At 41.2% G+C, this 20,756-nt stretch overlaps 1 protein-coding gene across 1 annotated transcript; it reads left to right on the forward strand.

The window, feature by feature from the left end:
• Nucleotides 1-236: 236 nt before the first annotated feature.
• On the forward strand, nt 237-19,283 carry LOC119910116 (F-box only protein 33). The gene is made up of 6 exons (XM_038728517.1): nt 237-962; nt 3,474-3,584; nt 4,890-5,050; nt 5,173-5,381; nt 6,427-6,724; nt 9,850-19,283. The coding sequence occupies exons 1-6, from the start codon at nt 520-522 to the stop codon at nt 10,113-10,115; spliced, it is 1,488 nt and encodes a 495-aa protein (XP_038584445.1). The 5' UTR covers nt 237-519; the 3' UTR covers nt 10,116-19,283.
• The last annotated feature ends 1,473 nt before the right edge of the window (nt 19,284-20,756 follow it).

The following is a 20,756-nucleotide window of genomic DNA, read 5'->3' on the forward strand; positions in this document are numbered from 1 at the left end:
TGTCTCTTTGAGTGGGGTGTGAATTGGAGGGGTTGTGTCTGGGTGGGGACAAACTCCAAAATAAAGATCACGTGTAAGCTTCAGTTTTTTTTGCTGGAGAGAAACACCGCCCTCCTGCGGAGCACGGCAGTATGGCAAAAATAACAACACTTTAGGACTAAACCATTCACGTGACAACGAGGTGATGCGATCACAGCCTACTTAAAAAAAACTGGTGGAACATCACTAATGCCTTAATGTTCTTGCATAAATACCATCGTTATTTTACCAAACACAGATGATAACGTGTTTCCTTGTCCCAGACATTTTTGTAATAGTATATTAGGATTGTTTTGTTCCCCGTGCATTGAAAAGGGGTGGTGCAGTCCAATAGTATTGAAGGCAAAGCTGAAAAACGGTTTGTTTTCACCGAGAGGAAGAAGCGCTGCTGGTAATCTCCGCCGCAGCGCCGATTTTAAAACGCGGTCGTAAGGTTTATTTTATTCCTGCTTGGTTTTCTGACAGTTTTCTTCGCTCGCCATGGCTCTGTGCGGGGGTGTCGGAGCCATGGCTTTGCCCAGCGAGCTTATCGTGCACATATTCTCCTTTCTGTCCGACCGAGACAAGCTCCGGGCCTCGGCCGTGTGTTCGCGATGGAGGGAGTGTCTCTTCTACCCCGCGCTGTGGACCGAGCTCAAACTGCGAATAGGTGGTGGTTGTAACGGCGGCGGCTCCAGCTCCGAGGAGACGCCGAGACTGGAGTTCCTCATGCGGAAGTTCGGCTCTTTCGTCCGTGAGCTGCAGCTGGAACTCGCACCGGTGGAAGGCTACCTTAGTCCCCTGAACAACGACCCGTCGTCCACCAGGATGGACCAGCCTCCCGGTCCCGATAACGACCCGCAGCTCTCCGAGCGATGGAGAGACGCCATGGCTACCTACTTGGACCAGGTGTTGTGTGTGTTCACCAGCATCCGCAATAACAGGTAACGTACCGTTAAATTCGCTCCAAAATACGTTTGAGTATTTGTTTTTATTCATATTCAGGAATTCACACGACAGTCTCTCGTTTGTGGGAATGCCAGAGTATTTTGTGCGTCGCAGCAAGCTAGCAGCTAGCTAGCTTAGTTAGCTATAAACAAACCCTGACATTTAGAGTTACGTAATCGGGTCATGTGTTTGCGGCGGAGCGTTACCTTTAAATCTCTGAAGACGTTGATGATATAACGGTGTTTGAGTGCTTTGTTTTACATTTCCAGTCATCAAATAATAATGTATGCTTCGCTGTCACTGCCAAGTCAAACGCACGCCTGCGTTTCTTTTGTTGGCAGGTCTTTTTTTCTATGTTACAGTGGGGTCTTCATACCAGCAGATACAATGCAGCACTGGTGGTGGCCACAGAAGGCTTTGTTGGCTGTGACTTGCTGATATCAGCACTGACACACACACACACACATCCACTATATATATATATATATATATATATATATATATATATATATATATATATATATATATATATATATATATATATATATATATATGCTTTGGTTTGTCGTTGCATACTGTAGGATGTGCTGCATACATGAAATATGGCCACTTTTTCTGTGGTGGAAGTTCCTATTCTGGAAAGCTTTACTTTGAATGTTAAAATTCCTGATTTTAGTGCATAACCTTACCTTCTCCCACATTCTCTATTGTAGGCTACAGTGCTTTGTAGTATTGAAATGGCATGCATCCAAAGCTGTGCGGTTCTTGTCTTAGCTCTGCTCAGGGGGCTGAAACTTTTTCTGTTGTCTGACTTTTTCTCATTGAGCAGTTTCCAGCATTTTCTGTTCAGAAACTTACTGACGAAGCTAACCGGTCTCCCAGTTCCGTGCTGCGCATAATTCTAACATAACAATGTTAGACATGTGACAAAGGTACATCCATGTGGTGTTAGTGGTAAATACTGTGCCACCAGGAAGCTATCACCAGCTCATAATTAGGAAATGTAACACGTTGATGCATGACTTGTATTATTTCCTGTCAGTTCAAAACCTTAAAGTGTGCCAATTTCTTACATAAAAAGTATGCCATGAAGGGTTGGTGTTTAGATTTAGTACAGACTGTTGGGTAGCATGTTGTAGTATGGAACCTGGATTCAGATCTAGTCTGTACTGGAACAGGAATTGTTGCAGGCCCCGTTCAGTTTCTCAGTTCCAGACTGCAATAAGTAAATCACCAATAAATTTTAAAAAGTCGGATTTGCAAGTGAGTATTTTTAGCATGTCTAAAAGCAGTTCTGAAATATACCATATTTTAGCGAATTATGTTATTCGTTATTTCGCTGCTAATCACCATTTTTATCACTTCAAACCAGTTGCCCACTCAAGACAAATGCCAGCTGCCATTTCTAACTTTAGCTCTTACATTATCAAAGAGACAGTTTTTCCTTCAGCTAACATTCAGCAAACTCCCCTGGTACATGTTCAAAATAATGAGAATAGGTAACTCATTGTTCCTATAATAGCAGTTTCGCACACTTAAGTAGCTGCACATGAGACTGCTGTTGGTTTCGCTGCAGAGGTATTTTGTGAAGCCTAGCACTCAGCTGATTTACAGGAACTGAGCTTCATGAAACATAATGCACACCGGACCGAGTAGGTAGGCATATTTGATGTGTGGCTGCATGTCGCACATGTGGTTGATAATCCTTTCCCACAACTTGCATTGGTGATTATTGTCAAAAGAGATGTAGACAGTCTGGTTGGAAGAATGTCATTTGGTGCATTGTGACCTCTATGCTTACGGTTGCTGCTTTTCAAAGCATTTTGGCACATAGACTGCTACTTGATTGTTGCCCAGAACAAGACAGGTACCAGGATTTATATAAAGGGCTCCAGACAGCAGTGAAGCAAAGTGCATGGCAGCCATAATTCTGTCATGATAGGAGGGGGGCCCAGCAATATACAGAACCAGGGCTAGACAAGATGCACAAAATGGCTACATTTTGTAGAGGCGACCCCATTCTGAATTTGGTTGTATTGGAAATGGTTAAACTCAGCCCTTATTCTAGCCACTGTTGCTTCTTTTGAAAACTCATGTGATAGAACCAGATACACCATCAAATGATGACAAAGCAAACTGATGATATTTTGAGATTATTTTAGTTTTCCCATTGTTCATTTAAAAGTACATAGCTTGCTAAAACCAGTCTTGTTGGACGCAAAACTTTCACACATTAGTTTTGTATTTGCTGATGTCCACACAGTGCAACTCACTAAGGTTCAAACGGGATTTGACCACAAGAGAGGAACAACCCATCTTTATTTTAATGTATTTTGAATAGATTGCTAACATAGTAACTGTGCACAGTTACCTGTCCTGTCAGCTCAAGGTATAGTGCTTGTTAGCATAGAAAATCTAGTATTCAAGACCTTTTTTTTTTGTTTGTTTCTTTTCTGTATTTCTTTCTGTTTCTCTCTCTGTCTCTGTCTCTGTGTCTCTCTCTCTAGAAACCTGCAGAAGCTGAGTCTGTATGGAGACACTTGTGTTCTCCAGCAAGAAGGACTATTGGACAGCTCCAACCTGCATCAAATTCACCAGGGGGACAAAAAGGTCAACGAGTAAGCCTGAGTATAGCAACACACAAGTCACTTTCTGTTGAATGTCAGCAATGGTTACATTCAGGATTTGTTTCTATCCATAGAGAGGTTACTTGCAATGTAAACAAATGTGCTTTACATAGGACTGCAACATGGTATCGTATTGGTAATTGGTTGATGGAAGAGCATGAATGGACAAAATAATATTTGTTGTCTCTTTGATATTCAGTGGATGTTTGTGTGGGTGTGGGAGAGTATTCTTTACAAAACAGCACTGTTGGCACCCTTGTTTGGAATTGGAAACGGTGCACATTGCGTGGTATTTCAGAATGATACTTTATTTACAAAATGGATAGATGTTCATACTGTTTGTAATCATACAGCGTCACCACAGCACACAACATTTCTATTTAAAACACACCCACTGTGTGTGGCTGGGGCAGCTTTCTGCCAACAAATGCTTGGTATTATGTAATCTAGACTGCTAAGGTGCAGTAGACTATGTAGATCGCAGTCTCTGAAGAGGGATTGTTTATAGAGTGAGAATTGCAAAAGATGATGTAAATTGTCCCTAATGGGACGTTTTTAGACTCTGTGGAAGAAGTTATTTTCATGGCAGCACTCAGGGTAATCTCAGCATCGGCTTGGGGACATTGGGCTTTTTTAAATTAAAATTCCACTTCCATAATGTTGTGCTACACATGTCAGGATACACAATTTGAGGACCCATTTCAACATACATTGACTGTCGAACAGATCATTGGCAATTTTGATGGCGTTTCCTTTTGGTATCGCAGTACTTCTCATTCATAGCAATCACTGTGGGTTTGTTTTGCAACTCCGTGGTAATGAGGTGGGTGGCATCACGTGAAAATGTGATGTAAGTGCATTCCTTCTATGTTCTGCTTTATAGGACAGGTCTGGAAGATTCAGCACAGTCCAGAGTGTTTTCATGAACCTCAAATTTGCCAAATAAAGCCAAATGGGTTCAAATGAAATTTGCCCATGTGTTGGGTCTGAATTGAATGATCTAAATTCAAGGTCACATCAGAGTTTAATAGAGTGAATGCTCAAATATTAAATATTCTCAATGTAGAAACCTCTACACATCTGTCTTCACAAAGTGTGTCCTGTTCTTGATCCTGGTTTTCTTTCTTCACTCATAAGGTTTATTTTCGGGATAAAATTTTGATTTGAGCTGGTATAAACGGCTCTCATAGTGTCTTAAATGTAACTGGCAGGAAGCTGTAGTCATGCCGGTAAAGTGAATGGAAGTTAATTCTCTCCCTCCCTCTCTTCATTACCCTTCCCCTGTGTTCTTTGCAGAATCCAGCAGTTGTTCATGGAGATGTTGTCTAACAGCAGGCAGCTGAGGTGGTTGTCTTGTAGCTTCATGCTGGGTCTGGTGACTCCCTGCTCTTTAGCCTGCCTGTCAAATCCTTCAGCGGAGACCCTGCAGCACCTCAGTTTACTGGACCACCAGCTGGGTATGTGTGGGCGTGTTTCTGGCTCCGTTTGTCTGTAACTGTGTAAATGCAGTTACAGCTTCAGTTAAAAAACAGTTGGTGTATATCTTATAATTCACAACACCTCTTCTGAATTTCCTCAGGTCCCCTTATCTCACCATCAGAGTTGGATCGTCTATCTAATCTTCATTCTCTGGCTCTGGATTTCTCTGATTTGACATCTGAGCTTTGTGGACTGCTGGCATCTCCACGCCGAACTCCACTGCATCGCCTCTCGCTGCTGCTCAATGGCGCTGCCCTGGAGTTCAAACCATTAGAAGGGACGGCCACAGAGGACGATTGGAAGGCACTGGTAATGCAGCAACTGTCTTTGTATCTCAGTCTTATAGGCCCCCCCGCAAGGAAAAAACGATTCAAGGCCAGCCTCTTCTGAGTTTGCATTCCAGAATATAATTAATTCAGATTTACCTCTATTTCTAGTAGCTTAGGTTATTTCTTATTTAACAAAGTTCTCTCCCCCCGCCCCCACACACACATCTCTGCTGCAAACACACAGTTGTGTGCCCTGCCTCTTTTTGTCTCTCTCCCTGTATGTGTCTGTTGACATGTTGACATTCTCCTTCAGCAGTGGGCTCTGTTTTATAAAGTTGCTGAAATGACTCGCAATTTCCACCCGCGATTTCGCACGCTGCATGTGGAGGGTGCATTTTAATGATGAAGCCTATGGAAATCGAAACCAATGTGGTACCGAGTGACATCTGCACTGGTGTGTTCACTGTTATTTACCTGGTGTTTGTAAATTTGCCTGTCCACCGTGTCCGCGCCTTATAACGTAATAGACAGCATCTCTTTCTGTGTTTCTCTGCAAAATGCAAAAGTGGACCTCCAAATATTCCCGCCCGGTTAAGTTAAGTTTGTGTGGGAAATGGAATTAAAGGCCTGTCCCATATAGACGCTTTTACTGTAAATAAAGGCATTAGTCTTTTTGCATTCCAAACCTGTAAAATTCAGTTCCAATCCAGTTAGGTCTTAAAAAATAAATAAAAATAGTAACTGGTGTTAGTAAGTAAATGCACACATAGACAGGGACTCTATTCTTTTATAGTTGTATTGTGTTTATTTATGGCGCGACTTCATAACTTGTAGTTCAAACACAATTAGGCTAGTTGATATTCTATTAATGAATGATGCCTGCAAAAAGCCAGCATATTCCGGCTAATTTAAACCCTGAGCCTCTTGTTATATTTGTTGAGAAGTTGTGAATCTTTGCTGAAATGGCCTATGCCAACGAAACAACCGTTACATAGCCACTTTTTGTCTCAGCACTGCTGCCTCCAGTTTGAGTAAGTGTAAGTCTCCCTGTGTACATCACTCAAGTTTTACCTGATCCTCCCCAGATTCGTGTGAGTGCCAATCTGCGAGTGTACATCATGGCCCTGGAAGTCGACAGCTCAGAGCTCCTCAGGGTCCTAAAGCCTAGCCTTCCTCTGGAGCGCCTCCACCTCGACAGTTACAGCACACTGGTGACAGACGCCACATTGGAGCTCATCTCTCAGCAGTATAACAAAACGCTGACTCACTTTCTTCTCCTGAGGGACGATCCCGATTTCCCAGACCTCAGCGTGAATCGGAACGAAGACCCATTGGTCCTTTTGGTATGGAGATGTACTCAGCTGGCTGTACTCGTGATACATGGTGAGTTCAGCTTGCTGTTTTGAGGATATACACAGTAAGGTGACTTCAGGTTCATTCTGGTCTCTGACAGGCCAACCTTATGATGGCATATACTAGTGGTTGTAGTGGTTACATATAGTGTATCAATTGATTCAGGCTGGTTCGAGTGAGTTTTGTTTTTTTTAACTTTCAAGAATTGAGGTGCTAATTTTCAGCGGACTCATTCATTGTACTTGTAAGTTAAGATAATGAGGCCTACTGTAGTTTTTCCAAAGCCTTGGATGACTATGGACAGCCACTATCATGTTAAGCTGAACACTTAACAATTGTTTCTTTTGCATCCACATGACTCTGTTAGAACAAAATAATGGGGAAAGCTACAGCATAGTAGTATGCGCTAGCAGCTAATATTTAGGCTACAGATTAATATTTGGCGCACCGTGCAGCCACCATCTCATCCCAGGATGTCCGAGACTGACACTTTGTCAGGCTTTCTCAAAGCGTCTGTATCTGACGCCGTGTTGGTGCAGTGGGATCCAGTTGTGAAGGCTACCCCGTGCTGACACTGAACTGACAGAGAGCAGTGTCTGTTGTGTTAAAGCTAATATGTTTTATAATAAATAGCTACACACAGTATATCATGCTTAAAAACTCCTCCTGCTTTCTTCCTTAATATAAATATTCAAACTAACTGTGTAGGAGCAGTCTGCATTTTACTAGACCAAATTATGCACACACAAAAAAGACAAACTACTATTTCATGTGGATGTGACTGATGTAATGTTTCAACCACAGATGATCTTCCTCAGGCAAGTGAAGGCACCTGTACTTATTTAATAGGCAGTATATTATGAAACATCACAGCATTATCTCCTAATTTGATTTGGTAGCCAAATCGTAATTTAATATCGGTGACAACAATTTTGTATTTTTAAACAATCGTTACTTATTGGAGTACTAACAGGCTATAATATTAATGCAAAATCTTGTAATCACACTTGATGGATACACAGTGGGAATATTGTCCTGATCTACCCACCTCTGCTATTTACACATCCAGCTGACACAGCAACATTAGCATTCATGTGGAGTTGTGTTACTTGCCACCTGATGTTCACTATTCTTTTGCTCTCCACCAACTCCTGAGGAAAAATATTTGTCTCATTAACTGCTAAATACAGGGTGTCGGTGGGGTCTTAAAAAGTCTTAAAAGGTAATGTATCAGTTTTGCGAAAATTAAGGCCATTAAAAAGTATTTATTTATTTAGCCATTTAACAAGGTATTAAATTTTGAAGATAATAATAAAATCCTGTTTGTTTGCTGAAAGTGTAGGTGAACGTATTTATTTATAAGGCATAGCCAAAAATATTAGACAGGCAGTGAGTAGCGACTGTGATTCGTTTCTGTAACGTTAGGCGCAGGGATCTACCGTGCGCTTATTTCACTCTTAAACGCTCCAAAAAATAGATCCATGCGAACCAGAAAATGATTTACGAGTACAACCGACCGTAATCTCCCACCCCGCCGGACCCTCAATGTTAATCGTCCAAAACATAGTCGGAGTGGCGATCAGTAGTATTTAGGATTAACCCGGTTGGCCGGTCGCTCTGTGGCCACTTTGAACAGCCCCGTTCCTGAAAAACAAGAGCGAGATGCGCCGCAAGAAGCAGAATCGGTAAGACAGGGAAAAATCCAAGGAGCGTGTGGGTTTGGCTAATGTTAGCCGGCTATTTAGCTAAATCTCTGCTTTTTTTTTTTTTTTTATTGAAACAAATTCAACTTTTCATAAAGCTGATGCTCTCCTCAGTGTCACTTTTTGTGAACAGATCAATCACAGCCTGGATGGAGCGGGATTAAAAAAAAGCTTGATGTGCTGCAACAAACTTTATAAATGTTGAACTCAGTGTTCTGCATAAACAGTTAATGAATAAAAAACAACCCCAAACTGAAGCAGCTGTAATTTGAATTAATATTATACTAGTGGTAAGTTATATACTATTATATGAAATTATATTGAATATAGTAGCATAATGAATACATTAATATCAAACTTTTAGTTTACTATTAAATTAACAATATACTTTCAATTGAATGTTATACTAATACAGTCATTTAGACTAGTTCCTCCTCCAGGTTGGGTCTGTGCTACACCGGCTAGACTACTTACGTTATTCATCACTCCGTTTATTCTCTTCATCTTTGTTCCCTCCTGGCCTATTTGAATTTTGTTGTATTGATCAACTGGATGGTGAAAGTTATCACAAATTGCAGGCAAGATCACATTATCTAGTTTAAACCAACTAAAACACAAAATTACACTGTTTCACATGACTTGCTGTAATTTTGCGCACATAAACGTCATAGCCTATGTAAGACAGTTACTTTTCGCAGGAAATCTGACCAGTCCTTCACATAGAGAACAGTTGGCCCATACAGGCTGTTCTAGGCAACTCAGAGAGTTGGTGAATGCCTCAATTTTTAGGTGGCGTTACAACCTGATGACATATAGGCAATAAATATACGTAAATTCCTTTTAAAACCTCAAATGTGTGGCTGATTTAATCGGTTACAGCTCAAAGTGGCACGGCCGTCTTAAAATATGTTGGAAAAAGTCTTGAAAAGGTCTTAAAAAGGTATTGAATTTTACTTCAGGATTCCTGTATATACCCTGAAATAATATGTTCTAACTTTGTCTGTCAGGTGTTTGATGATGTGCATGCAGCGCACAGTGGGTTTATCTTTGCTGAAAACCACTTCCTGCTATATTTGGAGCTGATTAGAGTGGTGAGAGTGAATCAAATGGTAAAAGTAGCTTGCAGCAAAAAAACAAAACCGTGAGCTGAAAGAAGCTAAAACTCTTACGCTCAGTAGGGTGGTTATAATCTGTTGGTTCATCAATATGAGAGACATCTTTTAACATTTCATTTCATTCATGGTTTATGTGAAAGGATTGATAAAAGCAGCTTTAAGGCTTGCTTGATATCTGTGGGATAGCAGTTTCCTGTATAAGAAGCAAAATCTCAAACATGAAGAGCTTACTTTCAATAGCATGTTTTGTATGAGTGTAAAGCTGTTGCATAGTGATTATTTATCCATAATATTGGCTAGATTGATCAAATCTCCTTGAACTCATCTCTCTCCGTAGGTTACACTGTATGGTCCCATAACTTGGTGGCCATCTCTCGGCTGCGAGGCTCTAGTCTTCGCATCCTGACCGTCTCTGAGGAGAGCATCGACTTTGATCCAGACCAGTCTGTGTGCATGGAGGGCGACCCGGTACATAACCTGGTAAAGGAGGTTTCACTGGGCCTCGGCCGTGTCTGGCACCCTTGCCTGGATTCCAGCCTGGTTTTGTCCGAACCCACCCAGCACTTCCACCGCGAAATGCACGCCTTCAGTATGGGCATGTAGGCAGGGATGGCAAATCTAACACATCACATCCTAAACTGTGTCAAGACCAGGCCAGACCAACAAAGTCCACATTAGCTCAGACCTCTGAACCAGGCCCAAAGCAGACCATAGTGAGAAATCTAAACTGGATCTTAATACAATCTGAAAATTACATTTATGTGAGCTGATTGTTTTTATTTTACTTTTATTTTTTGTGTTTGTTTCACAGGGGTTTTAGCACGCAATCAAGTCCAAATCATTTTCCAAATGATTCCCTGTTTTCTTGCTTTGCCTCTCGATTAACCAGTGACTTGGAAAAACAAATGAAATCTTTGATGTTTTAAATACATTTCAAATTAAAAATCTCAATTAAAACAGCAATATTCTAATTAAAATTTCATTTTCGTTCAGTTTGAAGTCAAACATATCTGTGATGTTTGACCACAGACGAGACTTGAGTCATGACCATTTTTAATTTGTCTGCTAAAATGGAGCCATTCTGGTGCCCCCGTGTCTGGCATTGCCCACTCTGGTCTGGTCTTGATCAACAAGTATTCAGAGCTCAGTGTCTCTCCTTCACCATAATAACCTCCAGAGCCTGTGTATGATGTAACTTTGATTTGTTTTTTTTCTTTTTCATTTGACTGGTTTTCATCTCTCCCTGCTCGGTGTATAATCTTGTTTTTCCTGTGTGGTGGTCCCCTTGCCTGTATAGGCTTTGTGTGTATTTAAATACAGATATATTATTATCCTGCTCACAGCTAGAACAGAACAGGACAGGCAGGCGGGTTGAGTGATGGGCCAGTGGGATTGGGGGGGGGGAGTGTGTTCCTACACAAACTACTAGCTTTAGTTGTGAAGTTTTTGTCTTTGTTTTTTTTAAACCTTTGCTCTGTGTTGGTCTGTCTGTCTGCTCCACTCACAGAAGTTGGAGTTTGTAACTACCCGATCAATCACTTCCTGGGTAACACAACCATAGCTGCTTCTGTTGCTCTGAAGGAGCACCTTGTGCACTTGTCCACTAGTTCGAGAGCCTTGCCAGCAGGGTGGGAATCTTTACTGTAATGTAGCTGGCTGTGGCTGCTGCTAATCAGTTTTAATATTGTTTTCAGCAACAGCCATGTCAGTGCTATGACTCAGATTTACGATCACTGTAAAGTGAGTGGCATTTCAAAGCCAAATGGTTTTACTAAGGATTTTGAGCACCTTACTGATGGCGTTATGGAGAATATTGTTACATGCTTGCAGCCAGCTCACTTCCCACCCTGCTCACTTGTCGACTTTTTGGGAAACCTCACTAGTCGATTAAATAGGGAGCCTTGTCTTCCTACTGACATTCAGAGCCAAACTATAAAATTCAGCCCGTCACAATACAACACACCCATACTCTGTTCTGTTTTGATCTTTAGTGAGCTGGTTGTAAATCTTCGCATCTGTTTTATTTTACTTTTATTTTTTTTCCTATATTCAGGATGAATATAGCTGCCTTTGCTCTCCTATAGAGGTCAAGACGTCCTGACTAGAATCACTGGTTCCAGAGCCCTTTTGTATTAATATGTCAAGTCATCGAGTCAAAGAAAAGAACAGGAGTGTGCATCATAATATGAAGGGCTCTGAGATTAAAATAATTCAGCATTATTCTTAAGAGAAAATAGGTGTTCATTCCATAATGTCTTATGTATGTCTGTTTTGAGAAATCTCTTGACTGCTACCATATTTGTGGTGAAGCCATGCTGAAACAAAACCAGTATTCTGTAGGCACAGCTTTCTCAGGTGGCAAATTAACAAACCCAAGTTTTGCAGTCATGCCAGGAAATTGGTAGGTGGAATTTTTGTAGAGTAAAACATTTCACCATAAAGAACAGACAAAAGAAAAGGATGCACTGAATGTAACTTAACTCTCATTCCTCCATTCTGTTGGCCAGTCAGGTTTTTGTTTTATATCGATGGCTTACTGTATAGCTATATTTGCCACAGAAATTTGGCAGGTGCCACATCAGTCACAGCTGCTGAATAAATGCGTTTGGACACGAAAGGTTCCACTGACAGCCAAGACTGGTTGTTGTTGTTTTGTTTGTTTTGTTTTTTTGAGTAGTGGCACCTACAGCACAACAAAGTTTTTGAGTCATGCGGGGTAATACTGTGGCAAAAATGTTGTCAGTCTCAGGTAGGCTTAACATCAATATGACCACAACAGTGTTGTTTGTGATGATGTCGTGCAAGGTGTGTGAAACAATCAGTATGAGATATTGTTGTTTTTTGTTTTATTTCCTCGAGTCACAGTTGCCTTGGAAATGGCCCCTTGTTTTCTGGATACAGTTGTTGTTGTTAATGATGTTTATCTTGCCATCTGATAAACCCTCGCTCCACCTTGGTTGCGGGGTCAGCAAACCTAATCATACATTTGTTTTCAAAGATTAAGGTTGGTAAAGACTAAAGAATGGCAAAACCAGTGTGCTCGTTGCACATGTTTAATATCTCCAGTGGAAGTTGCGAGGGACAGAAGTGGCTGGGAGTGGAAGAAAATCCATGCTGTCGGTAGAGGACCTGCTGGGCCCAATTAATGTCTGAACTGAATGTAGTCAATTTTCTTGGCTTAAATGACTTCTGTCTGGCACAGTGGATCTTGTCTGGCTGTGCAACTGGCTTGGGTGGGTGAAGGCATGACTTTGAATCATAGTCGCTTTTATTCTCTATAATTACTGAGTAATGCCTTTGCAATGAAACAAATGTTGTTCAGGCTCTGTGAAAGTACAAGCGTGCCATGTGCAGGGCTGATGCCAGGCATTGTCAACCAAATATCTTCATCACGAGAGGTCGATAACTGGGCCAAGTACGGTTACATCTGATGCTTTAGTGTTGTGTCTGCTGAGGGGGACAGCTGTAGTACACAGGTGTCTTAATGAGGCGTTTCCTGAGCGGTCGGGAGTTTTACCATGAAAATCGAAGTCCGTTTAGGCTGTAGAGCACCTAACATTCATAAGTGAATGCTGTCAACTAGCCATTGTTTGGAAAGTTAGCCTTCCAAATGGCTTCAGCTCAGTTGTTGTTGTGCACACCATGGCACTCTTGAGGACGGGGCAATGGCATTGCATACTGTGGAGGTCCATATCAAGGTATGTAGTTTACAAGATTGCCCTGAGATTTTTTTCCACGGACGGATATGGAACCAGAGTTGTACAATATGCCAGCACTTTGCTTGGTTCAGAATGAATTGATCCTAGAGGTGGGCCTGTGGTTACCAAATGTTTGCTCATCTGTTAAGGGACCTTGATGGTTTAGCCATAATATTCACTCTAGTCCTTGGTCTATATATATCTCAGGATAAATGCACTTTGGTACCAAGAGTTTCTTTTAAAGGCTGTCTGGGGCTGTATATAGAGCTGTACACTCAAACACTCAGAGGGGAGAGCAGGACCAACATTATACATTCGGACCAAAATATGTAAGGTTTTTATCTTATCTTCCTCCTCCCTTCCTCCTAATTTTTCCTCTCATCTCCTTTTTTTTAGAGCTCAACTTTGCTCCTTTTTTGTGAGATTCCATGTGTTATGGGTTTGTATTGTGTATAGACATCCTCTGATAAGGACGGGAAAATCTCAGCAATCTACTAGAATGTAATATCAAACTAGATAGCAATCTGAGCTAATAGATTTGTTTTTTTGTTTGTTTTTTTTTTTTTTACAAACACAAACTGATTTTAAAAAGCAGATTTTACAAACCACCCTCACCCACCATGTGTGCTTCCGTTTCCTGTCTTCTCAAGTCCCCACATGTTATTGGCGCCACACTAGAATTGAGATCTCACTGTTTGGCCACTTTCAACTTAGCCCCTGTGTTTCTGCTCAGAATACACTATGGTCAGTTAGAACAGAATAAAATTTCCATTTAACTATAATTTTCCCATTTGGGAAATGTATAAAAAGTGCTGTTCTTATCATAAATTTCACACTCATGGACACGGACAAATTCTTCATCAAATTTTTTTTTTTTTTTCCAAATATTTGTGATCTAGAAATATTTAGGAACATTAAGACCATAAAACTGCAGAGAGAAATAGGAAAGATGATGTAGACAATTTGCATGAGCAGAAATGCATTGCAAATCAATATCCTCTTTCTTATTGGTTCTGTATTGTTTTTTTGTTTTTTTTGTTGTTGTTGTTGTTCCTTCACCAAAACACATCAATGTTTTTGGAGTGAAGATGGTGTGGAAAGAGCTCTGTGTTGTCCTTGCAAGGAGAGAAGAGGTGAGACAAACGGCCAGTAAGGCAATGCTGATAGGCAAATTACTTTCCGATAGAGTTTGACAAAATAGACAAATGTGGTCACAGTATGGCATAGCATTTAGAAAACTACTATTGGCGGGGTAATGACTTGTCCCTGATTCCTGTGTATCATCGTCCAGTGTTGAGCCATCTTGTGCCTGAAAGCTTCTGGAGTCTTACTGCTGTTCAAACCTCTGCTCTCCTTAAATTATTAGCTTTGTGTTGTTTTGTAGTAGTTGCTGTAATTGTAATTTCAGTGGTTAGGGAAGCAGCGTTGGAAACTACAGTAGCTAGGGTTTCAGAAAGTGTTTCTGCACACGGGTTTTAATTTCTCTTGGAGCGCGCCTGTGTTTTTCATGTAAGCTTTCAAAGGTGTATCCAATAGAAATGTGAGAAAAAGATGGTATGAATGTGTGTGAACAAGTTGTCAGCGTTGCGGCCGTCATGTTTTCTGTGTGTGTGTATATTTAAGGGGGGGGTGGGGGGCTTGCTCTTGTTGGACAGTGTAGTCTTATCACTCCTACTGCAGCAGGAAACAGGTGCAGTAATCATTCGTTCTCAGGGTACAATCAGAGGGAAAGTTACAATAGCTCAGGCCTCTAACTCACTCATGAGTATTAGAAATCACTGGATCTGTTCTCCTCCCTTGATGTGTTTAAAGCTGCCAAAGACCACAGTGGAACAAACTAAACCAAGACACATGTCTATCTGAAGTGCCCATGTACACACACACACTGGCAGGAAGCTGATCCAGTGTTCTGTACTACTCTACACCTCCTAGTACTTTCTATCCTGACATGTCTTTTCTTTTTTCCCCCCTTACTCTTAGTGGTTCCACTCCACTGTTGGTTTCTTCCACTGAACTCTGACTACTACCACTCTGTTTTTATGTGTCCAAACTCTGCCTTTGTCATACTATGGACCATACTGTGCTGGACCGTTGTGTGGTTTGCATGAAAAGAGACCAAAGCTGATCTGTAAGTAAGTTTGGCCAATGTTGTGATAGTGGCTGCAACCTATGTTCAGAGATGTAGGATTTCACACTAGCTGTATGGTATGTGTGTTATTTGAACTTGTACAATGTGGCCAAATTCCTACCTGTGAACGACACTCAGGGTCCACACTGCTGAGGTATCGTACAGCAAAGCAAGGACTTTCTAGTCCAGTGCAGTATACTTCTGTAGTGCGACAGAGGCTTAAGCAGAGAGGTCTGGAGTTGGACCATGACAACAGTATTTGCTCACCACTGTACCCCCCCTCCTTCTTTTTTTTCCATCACCTGTTTCACTGTGAGGAGTGAGTGAATGTAAAAATAAAGGCGAAGAGGACAAGGAGTTTTGTTCAATATCCGAACATGTCTGGGACTAAACACTCCCTCAGATGCTTCCAGAAGCTACTTTGTGACACACTGTAGCTTCCCAGCTTGGGCAAAGGCTCGTGTTCCTGATCTGATATGATGTATGGGAAGCCCGTGGCCACGGTCAAATTTGATGGGAAGTGTTTAGTCCCGGGCTTTTGGAGCTGTAAAGTGATTTGCTGCTAGACATCTGCAAGGAACAGGACATTCCACATGGGGGTCGCTCAGGCCATCTGACTGGCAAACAGTTTACTACATGGCTGAAGGGTCTACATCAAAATTAGACTATATATTTTTTAACTTTGAATTAGTTGGTCTGTTTGTTCCAAGGGATCTGGGACGCAGCTAGTGTTGACGGGTCACATCAGATTACCAGCTGGTCTGAGCAGTGTTGAGGTGTGATGCCATTTAGAAGTGGTTGTTTAAAGTGAGTTGATCTTTTAAAGGCTGACTGTGTTTCTAATGTGCGTTTCTGCAATGCCAATCTTTGCTTTCACATGATACTTCAGAGGCAATTCTGGTGTCCGGCACACAAAGGATCACACATGAAAGCAACTTGCACTGACTGTGCTAAGTATAAGGATTAGCTACTCTGTTATCGGCCAGGTTAAAGAACATCACAATACAGTGAGTAAGTGGAAGCTAGTCTACATATTTAGTACCGGCATGAATACACACATCACTATGGATACACAGGGGCACCTGAAGTTTGGGCTCAACTTTTTTATACACCACATGCAGAGGTTTGTGTATGACTATACTATACTGTGTATACACAGAGTGATTGACACACAGCTAGCAGAGCCTTATTTTTTTAATGAGTTCAGCCATTAAAATGACAAGTTTGAAGGCTCTAGTGGGGAGATGGGGTGTCAGTTAATCGGGAGACCATTACCCGCAGTTACTGTACATTGATGTGGTTGCGGCCAGTTCAATTTGCCCTTTTGACCTGTTTTTTATTTTTATTTTTGTGCTCTTTATATGCATTCATAGAGAAACCATGAAAGATAACGGGGCCCATGTGGCCTGATGGGCCATTGAATCCACAGAGCTGGCCTCTAATGTAGTCCATCTGAGACAGTTGGCCTTGACAGCTGTTGCGATCGCAGAACTGTAGATATAAAGGGATCTGGATATGTCTGTCTTACCAGGCCCATAAACAAAGAGTTTGATTTGACACTTTTGCTTATACTACTATAATAGCCAATACTAAGATCATTGACATGGACAGAAGTGTCAGCATTTGTTATTTTAGTACCAAAGCGGCAGACTTTGTCAGATCCACATCAGTCTAAATACAAGTTCAGAGCCACAGGCAGACACACATCAGACATGACCAGTTTCATTTCCACTTTGATGATTGCTCAGACTCCATGCCAACTTGAGTTTGTAGTGTTCACTCTCAGGGTGTTTGTAATGTTTTTGGAAATAAGTATATACTTACACTAGCTGTAGAAAAATGGTAAGGTTTCTGAAGGGATTACCATTAAGAGACAGGGTTTCCTCATCACAATGTGAGATTTCAGATGCTTCCTATTTGTGTTTATTTTTAAAATCTAAATGCTAAGACCATAGACTACTATCAGTACATGTAAGACTTTGAATGAGCTCACATAGGGCTGGACTAATGCAGGAATGTGAAGAATCCAATTAACATCCTAATATATGCTTCTGTTACTTGGAGAAAAACACTGGATGTGCATTGCACTGGTATAAAATCAGTCCTGTGTAACAGATATAGATAGATGTGTATAAAGCTTGATTAAAATCTCAGTGAAGTGGAGGTTCACACAGAGCCAGGCCAACAGCAGTTAGCAACACTGAGAGCCTTAGAGGAAGTTAGGATTCTCCAGTTTTCAATTTCAGCCTTAGCTGACACTAAAACATGTTTTCCATCCAGCTTATGATGAGGATCTCAGCATAACGGTCATAAGGGTAGTATCATATACTTGCCACACTGTATTTATAGTTCAGATCAGAAGAGAAGAAACAACAAAATGGCACTGATAGCATTACCTGGCCAAACTCTGTCAGTTGTTCTGGTGCATTCCCTAGAGGTTGGTGTAGCACCTGGCTATATCAAGGAACTGATAGATATTCATGCTCAGTGTCAGCCAACTATCTTCATTTAGATCTCAGCTTCTGTGGCTCTGATGTTTCTGGCTGCTAAACAAAGTCTTTCTTGTCAAGTCTGGAGAGCCAAACCTCCTAATTAGCCAGGCAGGCAGGCCTGCTGCCCAGTCCAGCTTCACAACTATGCAAGAGGAATGCATATAATCCACACTCGTCTCTTTTTGTTTGTGTGGGTTTTATTTGTTTTTTTTTCTTCAGTTTTTATATTTTCTTTTTCTCACTGTCACGCAGTAGAAATGAAGACATAAACTAATAAGATCTTGCAATGACAATACTTGGCCTTATGATGATTTGTGAAATCTTATCATTTTAGTTTTAAGATCTTTTGATTCTGGTCAGCCAGCCTAGCGACAGCAGCGGTGACAGCGGGCTCACTCTTGGTCTCTGTGAGACTGGCTAGACGGCCCCTAGTTTTATCGTGGTACGAATGTTGTGCATTTGTTTAAAATCAGGACAGTTTGCAATAACAGCAGTCTTACTAGTGGCCACAAAGGGGCACAAGCAGTGCTGACAGCGCTCGGCTGCGTCTTTAGAAAACCATTGAGGAAGAAATATAAACTATAGAATAGATATATAAACTCTCACAGTGCATATTTGTATAGGTATCAACAATGCATTACCGTGGTATACTCTTATGCAACACATGTCCGGGTTCAATTTATGAACATGAAGTATATTATAAAATCACACAAGACTTTGTAAATCAGAAGCTATGTTGTTGTGTGTGTTTTGCAAAAATGGTTTTACCCTCCTCAATGTTGAATATTCTGAGCGTTATGTTCCTGTGTGATTGTGTCTGTTAAAGGGAGCACATAGCAGTGGGTTTCACCTTCTTCCTGAAAGCAGGGAACCAGACGGAACCCAAATCACAGCTGGACAAGATTTCTAATAACATGGAGCATACTTTAAGAACATTTCATTTCTTTCTTAAAAATCTGATCGGAGTGTAGTCTGTGTCTTCAAATACATCTGTTGAAGTATTTTGCGAGCTGGTTTATTAACAGCATAGATTGAGACTTGTTTTAACCAGCAGAGAAAAGTTCCTCCTCTAAAATGTCCCCCTGTAGTCCATATGTGAGAGCTTTTGTAATTGAGGACTTGGCTTAATCTGTGTCTGGGAAACCGCTCTTAAGACTGAAATAATATAAAACTTTGATTTGAAACCTTTCCAGCTGTTTTTTTTTTTTTTTGGTTTAGTCTGCAGGGAGCGAGTCCTCCAGCTGAGAGGACAGATTTTACCATAGAGAAAAGTGTTGATCAATGGTTCTGTTGCGTAGAAAAGGGAGGCTTTGTTTTGCAACCTCCATGTGAAACCTCTTAACTGACCGACGGCGTACACTTGAGCGGTCAACCTGCCGAAAGTGTTGGTTTGAATTAATGTTGAATGAATGCTTCTCTTCTTTTAGTCAGTGAATAAAAGCATTAAAAAATCGTTTGCTTCCATTGTCTTATTGTGTCTTTAACTTCTGTTTTCAGCTTCAGCAGCATTCTGGGTATGCGCAAGTAATATTCCCTGGGGTTAAAAGATGGTCACTATATTGTTTAGAGGGTTATATAGCATCAACTACAAGAAGCTGGTTATAGGGGTCTTTAGTTTTTACAGCCTTTTTACTATTAGACAATTATCAGTGGTCAGGATGGCTGATGTGTTAATGTTCCTGCATCTGAATTCCCTCTGCAAACCACCAATCATCTAAGGCTGACCACCTCTCCAGTCAGGGCTGCTAATCACCTCATAATGCTCATAAACTTGTATTTGTATTGCAGATTTCAAAGAGCAAATTTATAAATTGATCTACAGAAGCTTTAAAGACGGACCATTTAAAGCTCACTGGTGAAGATGAAACAAAACCGGTTGTGCCTGCCCAGTGAGTCACCGCTACTACAGCAGGTTGGGAACCACTGTACTAGCCGACAGACGGACCTGTGAAGGGTGGAGAACTTTAAAGAAGCCAGACTAGAAAGGACTAACGCCCTTATCTTATGAAAGGTCAATCAATTGCAACTAACCTCATGCGGCGCTGTCTGTTTGATGTTCTGCTACGAAGCGTAAGCTGGAGCGCCTCACTGACAGCTGAGCTTTCCAAAAGGACGTATTCCCTGAGCCCTCTGTCATTTTTTTAACTGTTAACGCCACTGCATACAGCTCTCTATAACAATCCCACTGTTTTCCTCTGTCCACTTGTCAGTAATTTATAAAGCTGTAGCACTTATTGTATCACACTACTCTGTATCATTGTTGTGCTTACTTGAAAAATGCACATTGCATACATCATGTGTGTATACACACTGACTCTGGATGTTTGATTTCCATGAGCTGTAATCAGAAAATCATTAAAAGGCCTGAAATATTTCACTTTGTGTAATGAATCGAGAACATATGAAAGTTAAAATTTTTATCTTAAAGTACAGAAAATAATGAACTTTTCCACAATATTCTAATTTTCTGAGATGCATCTGTAGGGTTACAGAAGACAGACTCTATCCAAGGGAGGACCGTCGATGAGGCGGGGACACTGATATGAGCTCTTCTCAATGGGCCGACACTCCAGAAGGGCCTGGTAACACATCTCATCTTTCCCCTCAGGGGAGGAAGCGACATGAAGCACTTTCAAATGAGATTCAACCACTGTCACCATGACAACACAACAAGGAAAGTACAGGGGAAATTGTTGGTTAGTGATGAACAGAGAGAGAGGAGGTGAATGGAGGAGAAAGAGATACTGAAAGACTGAGCCAATGCAGGCAGACATCAACAAAGCAAGAGGATCGGTGCTTTTCCCTCTAATCACTCTTTAATCAATACAAATATTATACAATACTGTCATATGGGGGGGGGTGGAGGCCATAGATAAGAATGAGGATGATGCAGCCAAAAGCCACACCTAAAAACTGTGGAAGAAAG

This window comes from Micropterus salmoides, unplaced genomic scaffold (genome assembly GCF_014851395.1).
Source record: "Micropterus salmoides isolate LMB-PRFRI ecotype aquatic unplaced genomic scaffold, ASM1485139v1 Ms_hic_scaffold_19, whole genome shotgun sequence".
Classification (NCBI taxonomy): domain Eukaryota; kingdom Metazoa; phylum Chordata; class Actinopteri; order Centrarchiformes; family Centrarchidae; genus Micropterus; species Micropterus salmoides.